The sequence below is a fragment of the Pezoporus wallicus genome, unplaced genomic scaffold (genome assembly GCF_028554395.1).
Source record: "Pezoporus wallicus isolate ANWC-B61680 ecotype Strahan unplaced genomic scaffold, APGP_CSIRO_Pwel_v1 scaffold_2584, whole genome shotgun sequence".
Lineage (NCBI taxonomy): Eukaryota > Metazoa > Chordata > Aves > Psittaciformes > Psittacidae > Pezoporus > Pezoporus wallicus.
This window is the reverse complement of record NW_026642851.1, coordinates 8323540-8347238: the sequence shown is the minus strand read 5'-3', so window position 1 is coordinate 8347238 and position 23699 is coordinate 8323540. Positions and strand designations below refer to the sequence as shown.

At 35.0% G+C, this 23699-nt stretch overlaps 1 protein-coding gene across 1 annotated transcript in view; it reads left to right on the top strand.

Annotated features, from left to right (window-relative positions):
• DNAJC1 (DnaJ heat shock protein family (Hsp40) member C1) overlaps positions 1-23699 on the top strand; it is a 108848-nt gene that overhangs the window by 48679 nt on the left and 36470 nt on the right. The window contains exons 6-8 of the mRNA XM_057432619.1: positions 358-451; positions 9920-10010; positions 18055-18221. Coding sequence (XP_057288602.1) covers positions 358-451; positions 9920-10010; positions 18055-18221 — 352 coding nt within the window. The remainder of the gene's footprint in view (positions 1-357; positions 452-9919; positions 10011-18054; positions 18222-23699) is intronic.

Sequence of the window (23699 nt, the reverse complement as noted above, 5' to 3'; positions counted from 1 at the left end):
TCAGCACTTGTGAGCACTTCGTTGAGGCTTGAGGTTTTTCCAGGGGTTGGTTTGGTTTGTTGTTGTTGGGCATTTTTTTTGGTTGTTTTTTTTTTTTTGTTTCAAACTAAAGTGATTATGTGGGTTAGGAATTTATCTTCTTGAAAAGCCCTTTTTAAGAGAGTAAAATACAGCGGTGATTAGAAGTGAGCTGTTACGTATTTTTAATTGAATATTCAAAATGTTTTTTTTAATATTATGTAGCTACATGCTTTTATAGGAGTTGACAAGTGCTAATCATCTTGAAGGATATGGTAAAGTTCTGGCTTTATGATTGTGCGGAAGTAATGAAAACCTCACAATTTTATTTAACTGCAGAGTACTGGACAAACCACAGTGGCATGACTTACTTCCATGCAAGCTGGGAATATGGTTCTGTCTCACTGTGAAAGCTTTACCTCAGCTGTTCCAGGTAATAGTAATGATTCTAATTTATATTACTTTATTTTTCTTGATGGTGTTATTATGGATAATCAGATGCATAGCACTTGTTTTTACAAATTTTTTGGCTCAAGCACATACCGTGTGTGTATATATATATGTATAAAAATTACTCTTTGGAGGCAAATACATTATCATAAGTTCATCAAAATATGACTATATTCAAAATGTACATTAATCTTAATGTGCTAGAGAATTCAGCAGCAGTTCCTGTTAGGCAAAATTACAGGAATATATTATGGAGAGGGGTGATATATATACATGTAAAAAGACATTGGTATTCCTAATGAGGGATCTGTTAACAAAAATATTTTTATCTCAAATAGGGAAATGCTGTGCTTTCACAGCAAGCATTAATGTCATTTAAATTTGGGGGAACAGTGAAATTACTTCTTCTGATTGAGTTTTTTTAAGTCACTGGTTAAGGATGTAAATCAATACCTGAAAATACTACTAAGGGTAAAGTAACAAAGGTATAGTTGTAACTTATAAAAGTAAATGTGGCAGATTTGCCCACGGTTGTGTGGTTTTGATTTAATAATCTAAACTGTAAAATTTAGTTGATATTCAGCCAGTGTAAGTGTTGTCAGATCTGTTATCAGAATAACTTTTTTAATATGACATGGTCTTTCTTTTCATTTGCCTTGAATATATCCATTTGGGTTTAGTACCCTTGTCACTAATGAATATGGATCAGTGAATGGAAGGTGGATTTTACTTAGGTTTACAGAAACATTTAGTATTCATTTTGAAGTAGAAATAGCATCAGTGTTCAGTTTCTGTTTGTGTTCAAGCTGAAAAAAGCATATAATTCATAATTCCTAATATGTTAGGAAAAGGCTTATAAAAATTATAAAGTCTGGTCTTTCAGTCTTTAACTTTTCCTGCAAAGAGATGCAAAAGTTAGTATCTTCCTCTTTTAAAAGTTTCACCAGCACTGTGTGGCTATTTTATTAAAGAAACCTTTCCTTTTTGCAAGTTTTTAAAGGAAAAATGATGGTGCTTAATTAAATCAACTGTTATGTCCAAATTAAGCTTTGATGTTAATCCCTCATTTTGGTGAATCAGATGGAAAAGAATTTAGTTCCGCAACTGCTGTTGCTGCATTTTTTGAATTTTCATAATTATCCAACTTTTTTTTGTCTTAATTGTAAAATATTCAAAATACTTCTTTCAATCGAAGTTTTCTCACTTTTTACTTTAAAACAGTCTGTTAAGAAGTCAGTTTAACAGGTTTCAGATTTGCTCATCAAAAATCAGATCCTGTCTCTGCCAGAATAGGCAGAAAAGATGAACACAGCAAAAATGGTTTTGCACTTTGTAGACACCTAGCCAATACCTCTTGTTGTGGATCTTAAATCCATTAAATTAATAGGAGTGGAAAAAACAAAAACCCTATCTAAACTCATGGAAAATTGGAAACCAACAAGCAGGGATTTGGTGGCAGGGGAAGCATGATGTAGAGGAATTGAGGACAGGACAACTGTGGAGCAAGGAGGATGCAGAGATGTGGTTCTAGAGTAAACTGTCCTGTACATGAATTGTGCTACAGCTTAACTCTAGGGATTGTTTTGTTGTTGTTTAAGGTGACCTGCCAATTACATAAGTTAAAATGCAATAAAATACAAGTATCCTTCAATATTGGGAATATTCAGGACTTCAGATAACTGAAATAAATTACTGTAGCTTATTAGCTGACAATACTTAAAGAAGTATTACCTCATTTGCAGAGCATAAGAGCAGCAGTGACCTCATGCTGGTGACTTTTCTGAAATGACAGTGCAGAGGATAGATATTGTAGCCAGCTGGACAGGGACACCTCTGGGCTTCTTTTAAGTTGTATTTAAGGTTTTAACAAGTTCTGCCTTAATTGAATTACCAAGGTAATAACAAAAGAGTGGCTGTTCTTACATGATTATAACCTGGTACAGAGGTCCTGTTTTGAATGTAAGTGCTTTTCTCTTCAGTAATACACTAACATAGGCTTGAGATTTCAGTGTTTCACACTTTTAGTATAAATAGAATCACTAAGGCAGCTTATCTAGAAGATAAGACTCATGCTGATATTGAGTAGTGTAATTTGTACTAGTTACACATGCAAATTATTTAACAAGGTGTTACAGTGGTTGACATAAGGATGGCTGCTACAGATTTTTCTTTATCAAGTTAATCTAAATAATTTCTTCAGTCACTTAAGAGCAAACAAATTATTTTCAAAGTTGGCTGTCATTCATCTACAACTAATCCAGCCAATTGTAGATTAACTTCTGAAAATGCATCCATATTTAAATGAACCCTGTTTGGGACAGGAAAGAGTTAGCAATACTTTTAATGTAGTGTTGCTTCTACCACTGAGTTTTTCAAAGCCCTGACAATGAAATTGCTGAACTACTACTCAAATTAAGGAAAAACCCCACCTGCCTGTGTACGCAAGTTCTTCCTTAAAGGAAACTTTATTAAAAAAAAGAAGGAAACAAACAAAAAACCCCCAAACCAAACAAAACAAAACCAAAAAAAACAACCCAAACCCTCAACAAAACAAAAAACACAAGAGATCAATTTAAACTTTTTTTTTCATTTTTCGTACTGATTCCTTTTACTTAGCATCCATCTCTCTCCCCCATTAGTTAATGCGAATATTCTACTAAAAACAGCTCTGTCTGAGGATTCAGGTTGCTGAGCTTCTGCCCATGCCCGGCTCTCATTTATCCAATTGAGCATCTTTCTCCTACTTCCCTTCCTTCTTCAAAATGTCAGATTTCAGAAGGAGGCACTTAAAATAATTAAGGTGGGCCTTTACTGAAGAAAAATGCTTTGTTTGCATGCCCTTCTGATGGCCTATGCCATTTTATCGTAGTCTACATTTTATGTCAAGAAACTGGAAGAAAAATGGGTGAGAGGAGGATGAGAGCAACTAAAAAATGATTGGTTTGGGTTTTTTTTTTCTTTCTTTTAAACTGTTGACAATTGTATTTTGAGAGAGATTGCATAGGTTTTTATATCCACACATTTAGTTTAGTTAAATTTGGGGGGTGAAAACAGCATCTTTAAGCTTGTTTTAAGAAGCAAAGGGAAAAGAATACATAAAATGTGTCATAAATCAAATGTCTCTGATGTGAAAGAAACATTAAGTGGAGTGTAAATTACATTGACTATTATCAAGTTTAATTCTTATAATGTAGGCTCAAGAAAAAAGATAAAGAAAGAATACGAATTGTTTCTAAGGTCATTTATAGTTTCCTCTTTCATGAGAATGGCCAGGAAGAAGTCTATATATTTAAGAAAATACATAGCAGAAGAAATAAAAAAACACCCAACTTCAATTATAATGCTTATTGGAACTGAAAATTGTTCTTACAAAAAGTTAACCAACCAAATATAGTGTGCAAGAATTGAAGTTCAAATGGTGAATGTAGTACAGAGGACACGGTTGTTTTAAGTGAACTTTCATTTTGTGGTAGAATGGTTATATGTAAATTGCAGTTTATTCCCAAATCAGTTTACGAGAGGTTTTTCTTTGGATGTGCAGACATAAGACTTAAGCAAAGTCTTTTAAAAAAATGTTAATTATTCTTCACAAAATATTTCCTTCAGAAAACTGAAGATGAGTGTTTGTTAATGTTCTGTCAACTACTTTCTCTCTTCCTTGATGGGGTAAAGCCTAGCAATGAACGTCTTCGTTTTTACACCAACTTAATACTAGTCAGCACTATGATATATTTTTGTATTAGTTAAATAATTTCTGGAAGAACTTCTGGTGGCTTGCCAGTAACGAGAAGGCAGTTCAAACTCAGTACGTAGTAGTACCGGGTATAACCTAGTGAAATTCTCAACAGAGCTTTCAATTACAATTGAAACTTTTGCTTATGGAGACCTTTGTGTAGTGTGAAGTGAATTAAAACAAAAAGGCCAGTAATTTATTTTTATGTAGACTACCAGATGGTAATTACTGTAGCTGATTTAGTAGCCTGGAATAGATTCAAACTAGTGACCCAGAGGTGTTTAATTTTTTCCTCAGGTTTTCTTTTAATCCGTGATTACATTTCAACACCTGTTTAGAGATGGTTCAGCTTTGACCTGGATTGGCAATGTGTCATTAAACTCAGGAGGCTTTGCCAGCAGGGCATCTCCTTTGGCAAAGTTAGCTTTTAAGTAAGATTTATTTAGGGCAGCAAACATTTATGTAGGTTGTTTTTGTTTTCACATATTACTTTATATAAAAGCATTGTGTGAGATTAAAATTAAATTTACTGCATTTAATAACTTATGCCCTAAAATGAAATCTTTTGAGAAGATTTATTCAAGTCAGGTTAAATATCTCCTTAATACCCAGCTTTACAGGGTTTTAATGTGTTCCAACTTACTGTACAGCACCATTGTTGATATAAATTGTGGGGAGGGAGCAATTGCAGGATGTGTGGCACGAGTGATTGCCTATTTGCTCTGTTTCTTGCTATTTTGCAGCTGTTGGAAGAACCAAAGTAGGGATGAAGCTCTTGACCCTGAGGTCAATTAGGAGCTTAGAAGCAGGTCAGAGGAGAGTGATTGATAAAACAAGTATTCTGGGTGTATGCAAGTGAGCAAAAATAATTTGTGTCTAACAGAGTACTGACTGAGACTCTGGAGACAAAACGTGCTTTGCTGCATAGTAAAAGTTTTAAGTCAGTGTAACACACTATAGAAATTGGCCTTTAATAGCTTGCTGTTCTGTAACAGAGAATTTTGTTCTGCTCCTTTGAATTACTTACTGTATGTCTGCATATCCTAGCACGCACATTAGAGGAGCATAGCTCCAAGAGTAGCTCATGTATGAGACAATACTGCTTCTCAATTAATGGTGCTGTTCTATTGTGGCGTGAGACTTTGTGGATTGTGAATGGGTCCTAGGGAGACCTTGCAGCACTGGCCTCAGTTCCCCCTTTTGCCCACCTTTGCTCCATCACTCTGGATGTGGAATACCCAACAGATGCTGCAGAGCACACCCTGCATCCAAGGCTTGGGAACCATGCTTCAACTGCCTACAGGATATACACAGCTGACAATCCTGGCCACACTTGGTATTATTTCAAGGCCGAAGCATGATTTTATGGTTATAAAGGAGGAAGTAATGCAATTCCTATTTATTTGCTAGTTTACCTTTGAAAAACATGTAAAAATGCAACAGATAAAGATAAATCATAATGTTTAACTTTTAACATTATTTTTTTACCAGAACATGTTGATATCACTAGTTTATAAAACCATCAAAAGAGTGTTTTTGCTGTGGTATAATGGGTGTCATTTTTATTGCACAGAAATAGCAAATTGAAGGGTGGATGTTGCAGTAATTTTAATTTGCCTTATTTTCTCTGGTTTCGTACAAATTGTATAAGAACACTACTCAAAAAACCACCAAAATTACTTCAGGAACTTCATACAGATATTTCTCTTCAATTCTATAGATTAATTTAATGAGAATTAATGCAAATAAAATTATTTCAATATACTGATTTTAATTATGCTTGTGGGAAAGTTTCCAGTTAACTGTGAATTCTGAGGGGATAAATTTTGTTTTTTATCAGTCCCTCACCCAGAGAACTGAAATGTGAAGCTGATTCTATCATGAAATCTGTAATGAAGATTCACATATGGCCAATACAGCAGGTTGTTTCCAATGTTTGCCTTGTTTCTCCTAATCTCTAGTCTTTCTGAGGTAGACCACAAAGCCAGGAAGATTAGCTGGAGGGAAAAATAACCCTACAACACAAACAAAACAACAAAACCTCATCACCCTACCCAAGAGTCAAGGAGAGGCCAAAGTGAGTGAGTCTTACTCAGAACTGGTTTTATTCCCGAATTAGCACAGTTTGAATAAATAATGTATTTGTTGATTTAAAACCAGCAAACAACAGTCACCACCACCAAACCCCCAATCAAAAAAACCCAAACCCTTAAACTTCCAGTATCTAGAATTTATATATTTCTGTATAACTCAAGCGCAGCTTTGTCTTGGCAATCTTAAGTTTATTGACACAAGACGATACTAAAATAAAAAGGAGCTAAAATACCAGATTTTTTTTTTCACTGTTCTTCATTCTTTCTTATGGTTAAAATATTGAAAATAATTCAGTGTTTGTATGTTGATTTTTATTTTTAACACTTTTTGAAATATTTTGGTTAACCATGAGGGTAATCACAGCAACTTCCTATACACAGCAGTTGAAATACAATTTAGAAATACTAATAGCAGAATTTTACATTTCAGATATACTCTTTTTTTTTTTCATTCTGTTCCTTTTTGGAAAGTGTATATTTGAAATCATGGTATAAAAGACCAGCACATATTACCACTCTTCACTATTCTTTTTGCTTAATTATATGCATTATTGCTTTGAGGGTGAAGAGAAGTAATGTATCCGTGTTCAAACTCCTGCAAATGAGAGCAAAATATTTCTGATTAGGTAAGGTGGATTTTTTTTAGTTAGAACAGTTCTAGTTGTTTTTCTGTGTGTTTATATAATAGGAAATGTTTATTACCTATTAATGGTGAACTAATGGTGATCAGGTCTAAAATGTTGATGTGCATATTTTGAGCTGTTTGGGGAAATATCTTCTAAAAGAAAAATTATTACTGAATCCTGGGGAAGGAGCCTTAGATTGAAAGAGGCTGTACCTATACTGCCAGTGGTTTTAGGGCCCTAAAATTGAAGCAAAATGACTACTAGAATTTATCACTTTGTAAAGTAAAAATTCTGAACATAAATCTCTTTTGAAATACTCTGACTACCAAACCCAAATATGCTTGAAAATGAATATTCCTGTTTAGACTGAAACTATTGAAAACTAACAAGGAGTATATTGAAATGTGCTTACAAATGTTAGGCAGAAGTTTTCTTCAAATTTCTGTTTTAAACTGTCTTCCAGTGGATTTTGTTGTTGTTTTTGTTTTGGTTTGGTTGTTTTGTTTTGTTTTTAATTTTGACGTATAAGGTCAAATACCCATCTAGTTTGTGTCTGTGGCTAAAATCTTTACTCACGTATGTCTTCTAATTTCTCCTTACAACCTGTAGAGCCATTTCTTAGGCTTTTGTGGGAAGGATTTAATTTTCAAATCTTCAGAATCCATTTTGATTTTTTTTCTGTTCTTTTTTCTTTGCTTTACTTCCTACATTTTTGTGTGATTCAAAATGTGCAGTCTCCCCTTTTTTGTGGTTATGGTACCAGCCATAACAAACTGTGATAAATAAGATAAAAGACTAATGTTGCCTTTGTTACCTGCATATTACGCCATTTGCAGTGATAATCCATTTCTTATCTATAAAGCAACAATACTGCTAAATTTCATTTACGTGCTTCAGAATAGTTTTCTTTATTGTTCAGCTATTGTGTCTCATTTTCATCTGAGCCACATTTCCAATTGTTCCATGATTGACATGCTGGAGAGATTGACAGTTACCCCCTAGTGCCTGCTGTCTGGAGATCCCACAAGCAATAATGGATTTTACACCAGAATTTAGCATCAAATATTGGCTTTCAGTGTCAAATGGGTTAAATTTAAATGCCAGTTAATTGTAGCCATTTTAAAATCATAGCCTTAAACAAAAGCATTTTTTGGATATCAGTATGTCTGAGTCCTGTGTATGCCACCCAGCACAAATGTCTCAAACTTACAGCACAAGTTAACCATGACATTTATGGCTGTCTCTGTTTCTTAATCACGCAAGCAGTCCAAATCTGGAGAGTAGAAGGGAAGTTTCCATATACAGTAGGGAATTCATATTTCAGGTAAATGAAAAGGGAAACCAATGCTGACCCTAGTTTTTTAATTTGGTTTTCTAGCATAGAAAATGAATGTGTTTCCTCAAAGTCTACATATCTGCTGTTAACAGTAGTCTTCCTGTACCTACACTTGGTGGGTTTTTGTTTTTGTTTTTGTTTTTGTTTTTTTGTTTAGCCCCAATTCTACAAAAACCACCAAACCCCCCTTCTTCCCTGTCTCCAAAACGAAAACTGAAAGCGTGTTGCTGAGGTGAGTTGTGTGAGATGAGTTGCTCTCATCTGTTATGTTCCAACAGTGTAAAGTTATGTAAATTCTTTAAAATTTCTTCTGTGCACAGTGGTCTCCTACATAAACCTGACAGAGAAATGTAACTTCCTATTCCCTGTACCCAAATGTAAAGACAAATTAGAGAGTAAGAGGTATTTTGAAGAAGATTAAATCTTACTGATGTTTTGTGGGAATTTGTCAGAGTTGTTCTTCAGGCACACTGATGTGTATCAGTGAGATGTCTCCAAAACATTACAAAGTTCTGAGGTGGATCATGGTTCTGTCCTGTGTTTTCTCATTTTCCTCAAGTAGTTTTGAAGGGTTAGATGCCAGTACAATGCAAAGAACAGCTTTTGTCATTATCTTTACAGGAAGCAATGTTTTTGGATGACTCCTACCATTAGAGGTAGCAGTGACTGCTTAACTCAGTTTTCATTTTCAAAGTTTATTAAGTTGTCTAATGAGACTGGATTTTGTTCAAATTTGTGGGATTATAGTTGAAATTATAAAAATATTTACTGATGATTTACAATACATTCTACATAAAAACTTGAATCACCCTTTATATGTAAAAAGCAGGACTGTTAATGTAACAAGAATAAAACTAGTTTTGGCTATAAGGAACTAAAATTAGGTTTACATAATACTGTAATTTTGATTTACTGTTGGTGAGTCTCTTACTTCAGCAGTCTGGTTGTTCATATTGAAAAGCTTTCAATGCAAATCTATAATTAGTAATTCATCAGATTTTGGAAGCATGTACCTTACTGGAGATTTGTGACAGGGGTCTAGTTTTTTATGTGTAAATTTGCCAAATAGATTTCAGGTTAGAATCTAATCCTTGGGGAAAAAAAAAAAAAAAAGAACAAAACCAAAAACCAACAAAATACAATATATATTTTCAACACTTTAATTGCTATCTAGAAGTTGGTTTGGGGGAAGAAATAAATAAAAAGGGACAAAGCTTGGTTTTGGAACATGTGGTTAGTGTTACCATAGTGGGTTCACACTAAGATGACTGCTGCCTAGCAATGGTCTTTGTCCCTCCACATACTACTCTAATTAAAAACTTTTCTTTCTTCCTTGAACTTCCAGATTGCTGATGTGAGCAAAGTGGCTACATGGCCTCTTACAAAGCTATAGGTAGTGATCAGAAATGTTTTTCTAACCATTTTACTCTTCAGGTTGTCAGTGAGCATCAAAGTCTGTAACATCTACATTATTACATCTGAACCTTTATTACACAAAAATTCTACATTCTCAATAAATACTTTCTATACTGACAATTTCTGTAACTCAAGAGAACAAATGTATCTTAAAATTTTTGCAAGGTTAATTGAGAACTTAAAACAGAGCCATTGGAGTAACTTGTTTGTATAAGGATGCTAATACCATTGCAACATTTTCTTAAAGGATGCCAGACAATTATATGTAGAATATAAAGAAACAAAAATGAAGGCGAAAGAAGATGCCCTGGCTAAGGCTGAACTTGAAACACTTCAGAGTGAGTTTTTACCACTGTCTTAATAAACAAAGATGTAATATGATATACCTACTACACAGAATGTGTGTGAACATTTTTATATCTAAAATGTGTGCTCTATATATTTCTGTACTGTGGATAAATTTTAAAAAGCTTTTAATTTTTTGTCTAGTTTTGCAGTAGGCTGCTGGCTTGTTCCTACAGAAGCATGAAAGTCAGGTGATAGTTATATTGCAGCAACAAAAGCATGCTTTGCTAGAAATGTTGCTTTACAGGAGGGGGAAGTCTCAAATGCATAGATTTTGAAGGATAAATTTTCAGAAGTGACCTCTTGTATTTTGAACATTCTTGTATTCTCTTTGTCTGTAAATATTTTTTAAAATATGCTTAATAATTCTGTTTTGCAAATTGAGTTGATTTTTGTGATAGAAATTCAATGTAATTTGAATTTCCAAAAGCATGGATGCAGACTTCAGAGATGGATTCATGCTGTTATTGAAATAAATGCTTTAAAGTCTTTACGCTCGTATAAAAGACCAGGGAAGACAATTACCATTTTCCTTAATAAAGTATTCAGAATAATTATAGGTGACTTTTCCTTTTCTTTCAGTTATCTGCTTTTGACAATGATTAAACTTACCCTCTTCTGAAGACAATTTTAGAAGTTTTGTTTGTTTGTATGCGCGTGCTTGCTTTATTTACCGTACTTAAGTGCATGCTTTTAAGTTCCTTTATTCTGACAAGTGCATTGAGTGCCCTATAATAATTTACTAGCTTTAAGTATGCATAAGCCTTTAGGCACTTAAAATACAGCTGCATTATTTATATTTACAAGATAGCTTAATTTTGTAAAATCAGCAAATATACCCAGTTACAGCAATAATTCCCAATTTATCTGTAGCTGAATCTATTTTAAGAAAATAGGTGACGTTCAGCACCTCGGTGAACATTGTGGACCCAGGCCAAATGTAGCAAAGTAGTGCATTTAATGCTTGTTAGGAGGCCTGCCATTGTATTTGAGATACCTGCCACAAAATGGGCCTTGAAACGGGTCTTGACTCGGGTTATTAAAAACTTGTTAAATTGTCAGGTAGTAATGTATTGCCATTGTTCAAAATAGCTGGCATATGTTCTGCATTGAAATTTGTGAACTACTGTTAAAAAAAGGATTAGTTTTTGGAAACAGAAGTGCAAGTGAAAGTAAAAAGTCATTAAAATTGTGTGTGCACGCTCCTGTGTTTGACTGAAAGACCACGTGTGAACTTTTCAGTATTCCCCGTCTGCCAGATGTCGCAAGAGTTGGGTTTTTTTTTGTTACTTCCATTATCAGTGCCCACATGTGAGAGATGCGGGTTTGGCACATTTCCTCTTAGGGTCACTGATGACCTCTCACTACCCTGTCCCCTGTCATGCTGCTGGGTGTGACACAGCATGACGCCCATGTCTGCTGGGTGACCCAGTGTCACTCATGTGAGCAGGGGCCAGTCCTCACCAGTCTTGCTGGCATCCCACTCTCCCTTGGTAGGCTTGCTGGCAGGGAGCGGGAGGAGGGATGGAGAGTAGCCACCTTTAATTAGCAGAGATTGGAATTTGGCATGGAAATAATTTGGTCAGTCATAGCAGTGCTACAGGCACTGCATGGGCAGTAGAATGAGCTGTTGGCTACCTTTTTTTTTTTTTTTAAGAAATAGGACTCCCAAAAGTGGAACAAGAGATGCACCTATGTTACCGTAGGCAAAAGAAGTTACATAATTCTTTACTGAACCTTGCATGCAAGGCATCTGTTAAATTTGCTTCTCATTATATTGTTCTGCATTGTCACTTCACAATTAGCATAGAAAGGTTGTAAATCACCAAATGTGGATTTTGTTTGCCCCCATTCCTCTTAATTTTAGAGACCATTCATGGAATGAAAGTTAGTAACAGTTTCATCTATCTGAGTAAATTTAGCTCGTTCAGGTTAGTAATAGCTGTTTTACAGTGCTTGTTTTTTCATGACTTAACTACTAATTTACCCTCGTGTCTATCTGCTTCCCTGCTGAAATTGTGCAATGTTCTGTAGGCGGCTTGAACTAAAACCAAAGAGTACTGAAGGAGGAAAATACAATTTGCAGAGTAGGAAAGAGTGGACAGTATTAGCATGTTATTAAAGTGCTGTATTTGATAAGGAGTGTGAAAAAGTAATTTTTGGCAAGGTAACATTATGCACAATTTTGAGAAGTGATAAGAAACCCTGCTAAAATGCTGGCAAAATAAGTCAATCTATTAAACACTGTCATTACTACCTCAGGAAAAATACTGCAACTTTACCTTACAAAAACGTAACAACTTAAAATGCAGACCTTATGTTTCTAGAAAATGCTGTTTTGTATGGGATTACAGATAACTGGCTGGTTTATGTGCAAAAGTAGAAATGGTTTGCCTTACATTTTCTGATGCCCTTTTCACATTTAGATAGCAGAACACAAAATTTATTTTAAAATGGAAAAGCTTTAATTAATAAACTTCAGTTTCTCCCTCTCCTGTATTGTTACACATGTGTATAACCCCTGCAACAGGGCATAATTTTGTAACAATAGATGGCCCTGTTCTTTGTAGTCATGGAAAGTAAAACAGAGTATGTATTAAGTAAACTGAGTAGTCATTAAACTGAGAAGACTTAGGCATACACTATCAGGACAGGTGGCTCTCTAATTTTTAAACATAAATTGAGTAGTTATCAAGACAAATTCTAGCAACTCTGTCAGTCCTCTTCTTGCATGAACTACTACTTTCAACCACATCCCTTGTGGGTGGAAGCACATCTATTTTTGTTTCTTTATACTTAGCCTTGGTAGTTCTCTAACTTTCCATTCTTATGCTTTCCTTGGCCTTCAATATGGAGGCTTAAACTTATTTTTAAAATACACCTTTCTAAAGAAGTAACACCTGCTAGATATTGCAGGTGAACTCTTCACTGGCATCCCAGTTACCAAAGATATTTGCATTGTAAATCCAGAATTCTTGGCCTGATGTACAAGGCATCTGGAACAATCCATATTTGTAGTTATAAACCATGTTGAATAGTATGTAGTTTGTTGGGTTTTTTTCCTTACCCCCATCATTCAAGGGTTAATGGAAATACGAAGTTACTAGCCCCGAGGCTGCATGACAAGCCTTTTTTCTGTATTTGGGCTTTATGATGGTAGCTGTAGTGGTATTTATATTTTTGTATAGGGCTTTATAGGAAGAAATGTCTTTCTGTGAAACATCCAGAGCTGTAGTAAAACCTTTAATAATATGTTTGATCAAGTTTGGTTAGGCTTAGTGGTTCTCCCTTTACAGATGGCTTGGAATACAGCATGCCCCTTTGTTAGCATTTTATATTGTTTCATGAAACCTAGGGATAGAAGACATCGCTAGATCATTTAGTATAATGTGTTTATTTCAAACCCTTACTGGTAAAAATCAGTGAAAAATACTGATTCTTGTGACTTGTCTTGTTTGACTTGTACCAGTGACATACTTCAGCTTTTAGAATCTTGTTATGCAAGATACAATATTGATTTGAAAGCCTTGAGATGCCTTCAGTTCTTCATGGTTTATTCAGACAATTAATTTTACTGTTGCATAGTTATGTCTTAATTTCAGTACCAATTTCTCTAGCTTTAGCTTTTAGTTATTCTGTTTACAGAATCACAGATTACCTTAGTTCCATTGCACTGGTAGCTCATTTCAGATTGCTTAACCGCCAGAACTGCAAGCTCTTACATCAGAGGTTCCTTGCATACAGTCCATCATCAGTGCAGATACAGCATAAGATCTGTAACTGTGATTTACAAAATGCTTTTGATTTAATTGGTCCTAGACTACCAGCCAGTCCATGTTCCTGTTTCTTCGTGTACTTTCCTCTTCACTGTAAACCATTTTGACCCATTTTATGTAATGTAGCACTATACTGAAGCTGACTTTATTTCTAAATAATTGACAAAGATATTTGATAATTGTATTTAGTGTTAGTCGCTGCCAAAATGCAGTGTTCACATGCCTGCTCAGTAATGATTTCCTGACAGGCAGGTTCAGAGAAAATTACTTCATATAATGTGTCCTTTTTTGGTCAGTGTGGGTGTGAATGTTCTGATCACTTAATTGTTACCTCTGAAGCCTAATTATGGCAAACTAAGTATCATCCGATTCACTGATAGTTTTGGCAGGCCTGCCAAAAGGATTTTGAACTTGCAAGCTCATGTGTTTTTCCAGTTGTTTCAACTAGGCTGTCTGATGCCTCTCCTTACAAAACTTGCTTCAGATTTTATGGAAAGTATTCCACTCACATACAGCATTAGGAGGCTTATTTGAAAGAGTCATGCGTGTTTCATTATATGTTTGTTTGTTAGAAGACAAATTAGCTGTCAAATGTTGGAGGTTTATTTCTAATCTTTTCATATTATGGAGATGAGGTGGGGGGGGGGGATTTGAAAGTTTGGGGAAGGGTAGATAGAGAAAAAGATGAAAGATCAAAACCTACAGCTTGTGAGAAGTTTTTTTATAGTTGATATATTCATCACTGAGCATGTTTTTAGTCAGTTTGTTCAAAAATAAACTACCTTTTAGGTCTCAGTACAGCAGATGTACGAATCTGTTTCCAACTTGTGAAGCTTTCATATAATTCCATTGACTTTGAGTACAGAAATGTGTGCTTCTTAAACATGAGTGTTTGAATATAGTTTGCTCCACTGTTTTCAATAAACTGTCAAAACCTTAGCACAAGTTTTTTTCCAGACTTTTGAGTCTGTTGTATAGCCAGAGCAAGAATAGTATTGGAATACTATTGGAAGCCTTTAGAAATGTAAAGTACGGTACTTTTAAGAGAGTTAGCTAATAGTTATCTGTTAAAGTCTAGGCATCCCAGTGATAGTTATGTTTATATGCTGTTCAAATGTAGGGGACAAATTATATCTCCTTTTTTAACTCTGAAGTTGTTAAATACACAGTCTTTTGGTAAAGAACTTGATATTTCTAAAGGTGAAAAATACATAAAAGTAGTATCCTTGCAGCATGTGAATTCAGTAAGTGATAAACCAAAATTTCTTCTGCTACAGAAGGACCAGAACTGTAGAAGTCATAAACCATGTAAAATATTCATCTTTTCTACATTGGAGTGGTAGATACAAAATTATTTCCATACTGGTTATGATCTTGGATTATCCATTTACCTTCTGTTGTTGCCTGGGTTGTATTATTCTAATTAATATACAAGAAAAGTTGCTGCACTGTAAATTGGCAATTAAATTACATAATGTTCCCATAAAATAATGGTGTTAAGCAAGTTATTCGTTCACTGATTGAGCTTAAAGTGAGGCTCTGTTTCTCTTGTCTGCATTTAAGTGGATGAGCACTAGTAACTCTGGTCATAGTTAAAGTCTGCTAGATATTGGTACCCACCTGTGGTATAGTGGTCTGAACATCCCCTGTCTAAAATCCTGTATTATGATAACTGTTCAACCACTTGCATGTGCTTCCCTGTTCTAAAAAGTGGCTTTTGAAAATTCTGAGGTGAAAGTGTTTTCAGTGTTAAAGGTGTTGTGATTTCAATTTTATTTTTTTTTAATGAAGTAAGACAGCCATTGTGGTATTTAATGGGTATGCTGAACTCTTATTTGTATATGCACAGGAGACAGTAGAGACAAGTTTTCTAATTCTGGTTGAGTGCTTGTTTGAGGTTGTACAGCCATTGTCTCTAGGTCGGATTTCTTGTTACTTTGATAGTCGGCAAACAGCAGGGTATCTTGTCTATGTTAGGTCTTCCTCTGTCACTTAAATGCCTGAAGAAAGCCTAGATATTGTCTTTGATATCTCATTTTAAAGTCAGTATGATGTCTTCTGGAAATACTGTTACAGAATTATTTCTAAAGCTACAGAAAGAGGCTAGATGACCTATTTACAGGCTAGGCTTTTCATTTTTCAGTGTTAGTTACATTCATTCAGGCTTTAACTATTTGCATATTTTGAGAGGGAAAATTAGGAAACAGCTGATGGGATGTGAGGTACAGGAAAATCCAACTGTCTTGGTGTGTCTCTGCTGTTAAGTAATTCCAAGCAAACACAGACATAGTGCTTGATTATTTTGCAGGATTGAAATACAGTAGTGGAAATTGTCATTTAAGGTAATTTCCTAAAATATTTTTGCAAGTAAATAACTGGTGAAGCCACTGTTAACTTACCCTGGCAAATCTTAGCTCTGACTCCAGAAGCTATTACATGTGGCAGTTATTAGATAATAGTTAATATATGTGATTTGATTATAAAAATCACCTTTTGAAATAGACAAAAATAATTTTGTACCAGTATTGTCTTTAGTGGCCTCTGAACAGTCAGAGAAATGCTGGTTAACACTTTGGGCTTTCTTTAATTTTGTTTTTTGGGGACTATACATCATTTTGTGATATTTACTATACATACCTATAGAAGGATGCAAGAAAAGGAAATCCGTGCACAAGTTTTTACTTAATATTTAATTTATTTAATTTGTTCACTACAAACAAAGAGATTTTCAAAAAAACAAGTGTCAGAACAATGTACATGTAAAAGCTTGAAAGATCATCAGACACTCTGTTACCTTTCAGCTCTATATAAATTTCCTGTTCTTTTTGGACTTCGAGAAGTTGCCATGAAACAGTTCTCTCTCCATTTATTGTTTTCTTAAATATGCAGTTCCTAGAAGTTTGTCAAGTCTTTGTAGTCTTTTCACTGTGCTGTTTCTGTATATACACTGTTAGAAATGGGAATTCTGCATTAGGGCCTATAGGGAGCAGTCATTCTGGCCTGTTTAGGATTTTTTTCAAGAAGGTTTTCATGGAAAAACAGAAGTTTCTCCCCTGATGCTCCAAAAAGTATTAGGGCATGGTTGCAAAGGCACATAAGCTGATCTAATGGCCCACTGCTGCTGAGGAGTGTGGTTCTCATTTTCCTTACCCATCACCTTTAAATGACTTGGATTTTTTCTTTTCATTTGAGTGTAAAGGAGTAATTTTCTACTAGATTAGTGAATTGAATTACTTTTCTAAGTGGTTGGATGATTATTGAAGCAAATAGAAGAGAGAGGAGCACACAAGCACACAGTGGAGAGTAGAAGAGTGGAAGCAGAGTAGAACTTTCCTCTTTTGGCTGCAGCCAGCTGTTAGATCAACTCTTGGTTTTGTGGTATCTTCAGGAGCATCCAGTTATTGTGAATACAGCATATTTTTTAAACAATGAGGAAAAAATGAGAAAGTCATTGGCACACTTGAGGTTTCTGGATACTTTCTGAGTGTTCAGGGTTTTTTTGTTGTTTTTTTTTTTTTTTGTCCTCATCCTCTTGTCTTCCCTGAAGTTCTGGCAATTTTCAGTCAGTCTTGAATCTTTCATTTGAGATCATCATATATAGCAGATACGTTTTCAGTTGCTGGGGTTTAGGTCGTTATTGACCTTCCTTCCTGTCTCTTGAGTTTGCTGCTCCCATTTAAAATCCTTTGAAGGACAGAGAGAGCAAGAAAGAGTAATCAGAGAAATGAGGTCCAACATTTAAATATTTCTAAATGTGTAAATACTAGAACAGAGCTATTTGTATTTACAAAAATCAGAGAACAGAGAAGTTATCTATTGACTCAGGAGCTTATACTCAGCACAGCTGACCATAAAGTAATATGGAATTCTCTAAACCTCACCTTTCTACCTTTGCCAGTTTCTTTGAAGCCAGCTGGACTTCCAAAATCTTTTAACAGCTGCCTATGCTTTTGCCTGTACTAATCTTAATTGTCAGGTGATGTAGCAGTAATGAGAGCTAACCATGATTTTGAAAGGCTCCTTGTTTGGTCCTTTAAAGCATAGTTCATATAGAAGAGGAGCTAAGTGGATGCACTGCTAAGCTATTTACTTTTCATTAAAACAAAATTATTATGTAAAACTCTGAATTCTCTTCTTAATAAAGTTGAAGCCACTTCCTCTGTGGTAGTTCTAGAGAGTTCAAGAGCTAAGCCTGCTCCTCATTTATACTTCTCTGCAGTATTAGTAGCATTGCTTTTTCTTCTTTCTTACTTTTGTGTAGGGGAGAAGAAGCCTAAAGTCAAGAAACCAAAATCAGAATTCCCTGTATACACAGTTCTGGAGTCAAGTGCATATATACCATCATATGATCATGGAGCTTCAATTGAAGAGATTGAGGAACAGATGGATGATTGGTTGGGAGGCAGGAACAGAACACACAAAAAAAAGGTAAGTTCAAAATCTTTCATGTCATTATATATTTTCAGTGTTGGTTTGTTTGCTACCTCTTAGGAAAATACAATATTGTATGTATACCACTACAATATTTATATTCTGTTGAAGTCTAGAGAAGTATTGTCTAGCAGAGACATAATGGAAAAGATTATATCCATGTTCAACGTAATTTGTATAACGATACTGGAAATGTTACAGTACGATGTTGTTGATTAAAATATATGAAACCTTTCTATGGTTTCCAATATAAATACTGTTCTTGTTCACTGGAAATTAGTGGAACATAATGCTGTCAAGTTCTATGAAGCTTGGTTCTTTCTCTTAATAGCAGTTAATAACATTCTGCTTGCAAGAATAGATTCCTCTCTATTAAAAAGAAGGGGGGGTGGGCAAAGGAAAAAGAAAGAAAAAACCTTTGCCTCTTAATATCCAGTTGTAGTATCTTTGGATCATGGAACTCCTTATGTACTTTGCGTGTTTCATCTGCTTTATGGAAAAGTCCTAAAAGTTTGACTTCGGCCTATTATTAAGGTTCATTCTATTTAGAGATAACTGTTCTTAGTGGCGGTTAGTGTCATTATCTTCTGGTAAATTTTATTGAAACATACAGGCTTGAAAAATGTATAGTTTTAATCTTAGGACTGAGATACAGAAGTGAAAGAAGTGTTATAAATTGCCTTCCTAACCCAAAACCCTGCCTTGCTTTGAAGACTATGATGAGTGTGTTTGGAGCGGAGTTAGGGCAGCACACTGACTTCAGTGTCAAAATAGTGAAAAGTTCCTGTTGCCCTTTGTCTGATTCCTCTGTGCTGCAGATGTGCTTCCTCCTTTCCTCCTTCAAACCTGTGAAAAATATTGTCACATTTTTAGCCAGACCTTAAATTTTTACTAAATTAATTAGAATTTTGCATAACCTGTTTAATCATCTACCACTACTGGATTCCTAAGCTTCATGACTTCCTGGTTGTCAGCTTTCTTTTGCTGTTTCTTTTGTCTTTTTGTATAAATAATACAGACATCTGTATTCTGTTTGCTGTTATATTTCTGTAACAAATCCGTTCTGCAAATATGCTTATCTTTTGACTTTTGTGTAAGGGATTGGCACTCTGAATCCTTAACCGCTGGGGCATATTTTCATGCACTTAGAGTAAGAACTCGGGTCCTTAATTCTACAGATGAGTTGCCTGGGAGTTAAGAGCATATGTAGAGTCATTGCTTTGTTTACCTTAACTCAAGAAAGTGTCCATGGATTGGATTCCTGTTAGTTGCGTCCCTGTGAACCAGGTTTGCTTACCAGCCTGTGTGGACATATGATTAAAGAAGAAAAGGTGTATTTTTGTTTACAGTAGCTCAGGTTGGTTGCATGCTTGACTGTCTGGATCCCAGTCCACATTCCCCTCTGATGGAAATCAAGTCTTTGGATTTCCATGAAAACTAAGCAATTGAGTAAGACTGGGCATATGTCATCTATAATTTTGCACCTCCTACATAGAGTATATAGACGTTGTATCTTCAGAGACACTGCCAAGAGAACAAGTTGTAGCTACAGCATTTCAGAAACAGGAGTCACAGAAATTAAAACGTATCAGAGAACTGTTATTAAAAGGTAAGTAACTTGGTTTTCTGTGCTCACACCTGGAGGTTCAGTGTTGCACCTACCACTTTGATTGATGAGTTTATTTTTTGAATTATATTCTGTTGCAAATGGGGTTAACATTTTAGGGACAAACAGGCAATTTGCAGGTGTACTGTCTGAGTAAAGTGTTTGACCTGAACAAACTGTGATGAGGCATGCTTCCTTTCCTTGACAGCTAATATGTTACCACAATGCAACATCGGCATTTAATACAGTAGTGGAGAGAAACACATTCATAAACTGTACATAGAAATGGAAAATATATGTTACCAGCTGTAGCAGCTTGTAGGAGCCATTTGTATGTCAATATGAGAATGTCTGTGTCATATGATTTGTAATAAGCTCGCTGGGAAAATAGTTGTACCACAAGTGAATTGTTCCCAACTGTCATTTGACATATTTTCTTGTTTAGAAAGATGTATTTTCCTTCAGCACACATCATAGATATGAATTGGGACAGCATCCCTGTTCTGCCTCCCTTTTCTGCTTCTTGCATGGGTGTGCAGTAAAGTGCTGTGCAACATTCACCTCTCAGTTCTGCTTGTCTTAGGAAGAAGCTACTCTTTCATATATCATTTTGCCATCAGACTTTTTCTTTGGATTGTTATGCTTCACTCATGAGAAATCTTGGTAGGTTTCTGTTGTTGGGTTTTTTTGGTTTACTTTTTTTTTTTTATTTTCTTTCATAATAGCTCGGGGATATGGGCTATGGACAGTCAACGAGGCTTTAGAGTCATTTGCTGAGTAGTAAGATCAAAGTAGCTTGATAAAGTGGAATTGCTGTTCCTGATGTTGGTACCCTGAGTGTAGATGATTACAGTTCATTTAATATTGTTCATGAACTGCTTTGCACTATTGACATCTTGTACTTTAGGAGGTGCCTGCAATCAATGGGCTACTGTTTTGGAAATGCTGTACCATGCAGAGCGCCCAGTTTGATAAAAAATTACATAATGATCAGTCGTTAAGTTAGTCAGTCTGTGTGATTATTTATATTTATTTTTAAAATTTTTTTTGAGGGGGTGGTTTTTTTGTTTGTTTTGTTTTGTGGGTTTTTTGTTGATTTGGTGGTTTTTTGTTTGTTTTTTTTTTATTATTTTTGAAAGCTGATTTAACAGTTCATGGGCTACAGTCCTGTAAGCTGTTTACTAACGTTTCCTCCAGTTTGGAGGAATACATTTGGCGTCCTTGGAAGAAAGACTCTGGAAGGCTAACATTATGAATTTAGATGTATCAAAGCTGTAGAAAAAAAAGATTCAGATTTTTATTGTTCCATCTTTAACAGGAGTCTGAACATTTTTCTGACAGATATTAATCTAGCAAGTAACATTATCATAAACTTAATAGCTCTGTAAAGTAGATTTGCCAATGTAGAGAAGATTATGGCTTTCAGAATTATCTACCTCACCATTGTTTCATTAAGTTTACATAAAAGCTCTACAATTTATTTGTAGAGCAGGAGTGTGGCTTTGGCACTGCAGAAAGATAACGACAATTTTCTTCATAAAATAAATTCTACTAATGGTTGACAATAATCGGAATTCTGAATTTATAAAGAAAAAAGATATTTGTGTTTCTGTCAAGGATTTGATTAATTTAAAATTGGTGGCTCTGGAGGCAAATATCACTTCGGGTAGCCTAGGAAGATATGTCCGGGTAAGTCAGGAGGTGTAGGAATAAAGTGCAACTTGACAGAAGTTAAGCTGTTGGATATTGTAACCGAATAGAAGAAAATGATAAATGTTGATGTAAAGAAATGGGTCAAGAAGAATTGGGCAGAAAGGCTGGAATTAAGATTAGTCATGAACTGAGGTTAGCTTTGGAATAGAACAAATAATTTGCTTCAGTGTTTATTGAAGGTGATCCTAAAGTAAAGGTTAATTAAAATTGCTTGAAATGAGAATCCCCATCTCTAATGGGGAGGTGAAGTTTTAGTTTTAAATTCGGAAGAGTCTGTAGGCTAGTCCTTACCCCAGAATTCATGTAAAGTATCATTCCTACTGAAGAGCAGACACTGTCTTTTTTTTTAAGAAGGAAAATAAAAATATATGCGTTTCCCTACTAAGTGGCTGTCAGCTCAAAATGAAATGGCAGCAATGTAAAAGTGCATGGAAAATAATATAAAATGCAGTTAGGCATACTAGTGTGTGTTCTGGATTGGTCTACTAATTTTTATTGGTAGTTGCTTAGAAACATTTGGGTTTTTTCTATCTGGTGTCTGAATATGATATGGAAGCTATTAGTGTACTATTGATTACTGTTTCCATAGGGTTTAAGTATTGAAGTAGATAAGGAACAGGCTACAGAGAAGAAAACAGCTTCCTTCTTAGGCAAGGTAAAATGATCTACTGAGGGATGTAGATAGAGGAGTGTTTTCATAAGGCTACATAGCTGGCCTAGAACATGCTTACAGCATTGTAAAGTTACTCCTCTGTCTTAGTTTGCAAACACATGAAGTTTATGTCCTTAAAGGGACTTATGTCCTTACGTTGTTACTCTTTACTTAGAATAACTATTAAAAGAAAGTGAACTATTGAAAGATAGATAATATTTGTTATTACAGAACTGGGAAGTAATTTTTCTGCACTTCTGCAGTAGTGATCTGTCCACCTTTGGGATATTTTGTATAATTTTGGTTGTTGTACTTTTCAGAAAGAAAAATTAACAAGAAGACTACATCAGCAATAAAAATAAATTTAGAAAATCATATTTGTGAGGAAAGGTTAAGTAGGTGGAGTTTTAGACCAAAAAAGGGAAAGCTGTTGGGTAAAAACTGGGTGGATTGTTATTCCAATCCATTCCAGGCTATTTTAGGTAAAATGATAATCATTTATCATTGCTTCCCACCTTTCATAAATTCAGAGAGAAAGTAATACAAATTTAGTTTGCGGCCAGGATATTTAAATTCAGACTGGAGATGCACATAACTATAACATGTTACCTGGACCATTTGTGAAGGCTTTCTTCCACCATCTATCATATTCTTCAACTTCATCTGTTGAAAATAGTGTGGGCAGACTCAATTGCATTTGAGAGCCTATAAATAAAGTGATGAGACTCGTGAGGGGTTTTCTTCAGTATAGGAGATCATACACTTACCTAGCACTATATTGCATATTCATATGGTGCTGTTTACACTGTTCATGCAAACCACATATGACTATGAAACTGAGAGGAATTACTAAAAGCTCATTCTTATAATAAAGCTCTTCAAAACAAGTACTGAAAAAGTGTATTTGTAAAATTATTTTTGTTTTGCCACTGAATGTTTGTACTTCCAGATCAGAGCCTCTTTCAGGTTGTTAAGAGGAAATAAGCAGCTTAATTTACTTAGTTTGAATTTCTGAGTTTTTTTTTTTTTTTCCTTTACCTGTCACCAAGAATTTACTGGAAAAAATGTCCTGTGTATGCTTGTCAGGAATTAGGGGAAATTTAGAGGGAATATGGCTATGGACTCCTAATAGTTTGCATTGTTTTGTGCCTTGCATATGTTGTTAAGCCACCATTGCATTGTTTTGTAGCCACTACTGCGTTACATTAACCCGTTACTTCCCTATTGTGCCATGTATTACGTGGAACTGGAAGGAAAAGGGAAACTTATTGGAGGACATACTTTGTAAAATCGGATCTTGTTCTGTCCTTTCTGCAAATACTCATGCAAGAATATACATATTTGCAGTTTCTGGAATCCTTCTATTGATGAATCATTGCCAAGTAATTTCTCTCCCAGTGGGATTTCTCTTGTATTGTTTGTTCTGATTTGATTTTACATGATTTGTAACACACATTGTTTTCATGAGAGTTCATTGTTTGTGTGAATAATGATGCTGTTGCAT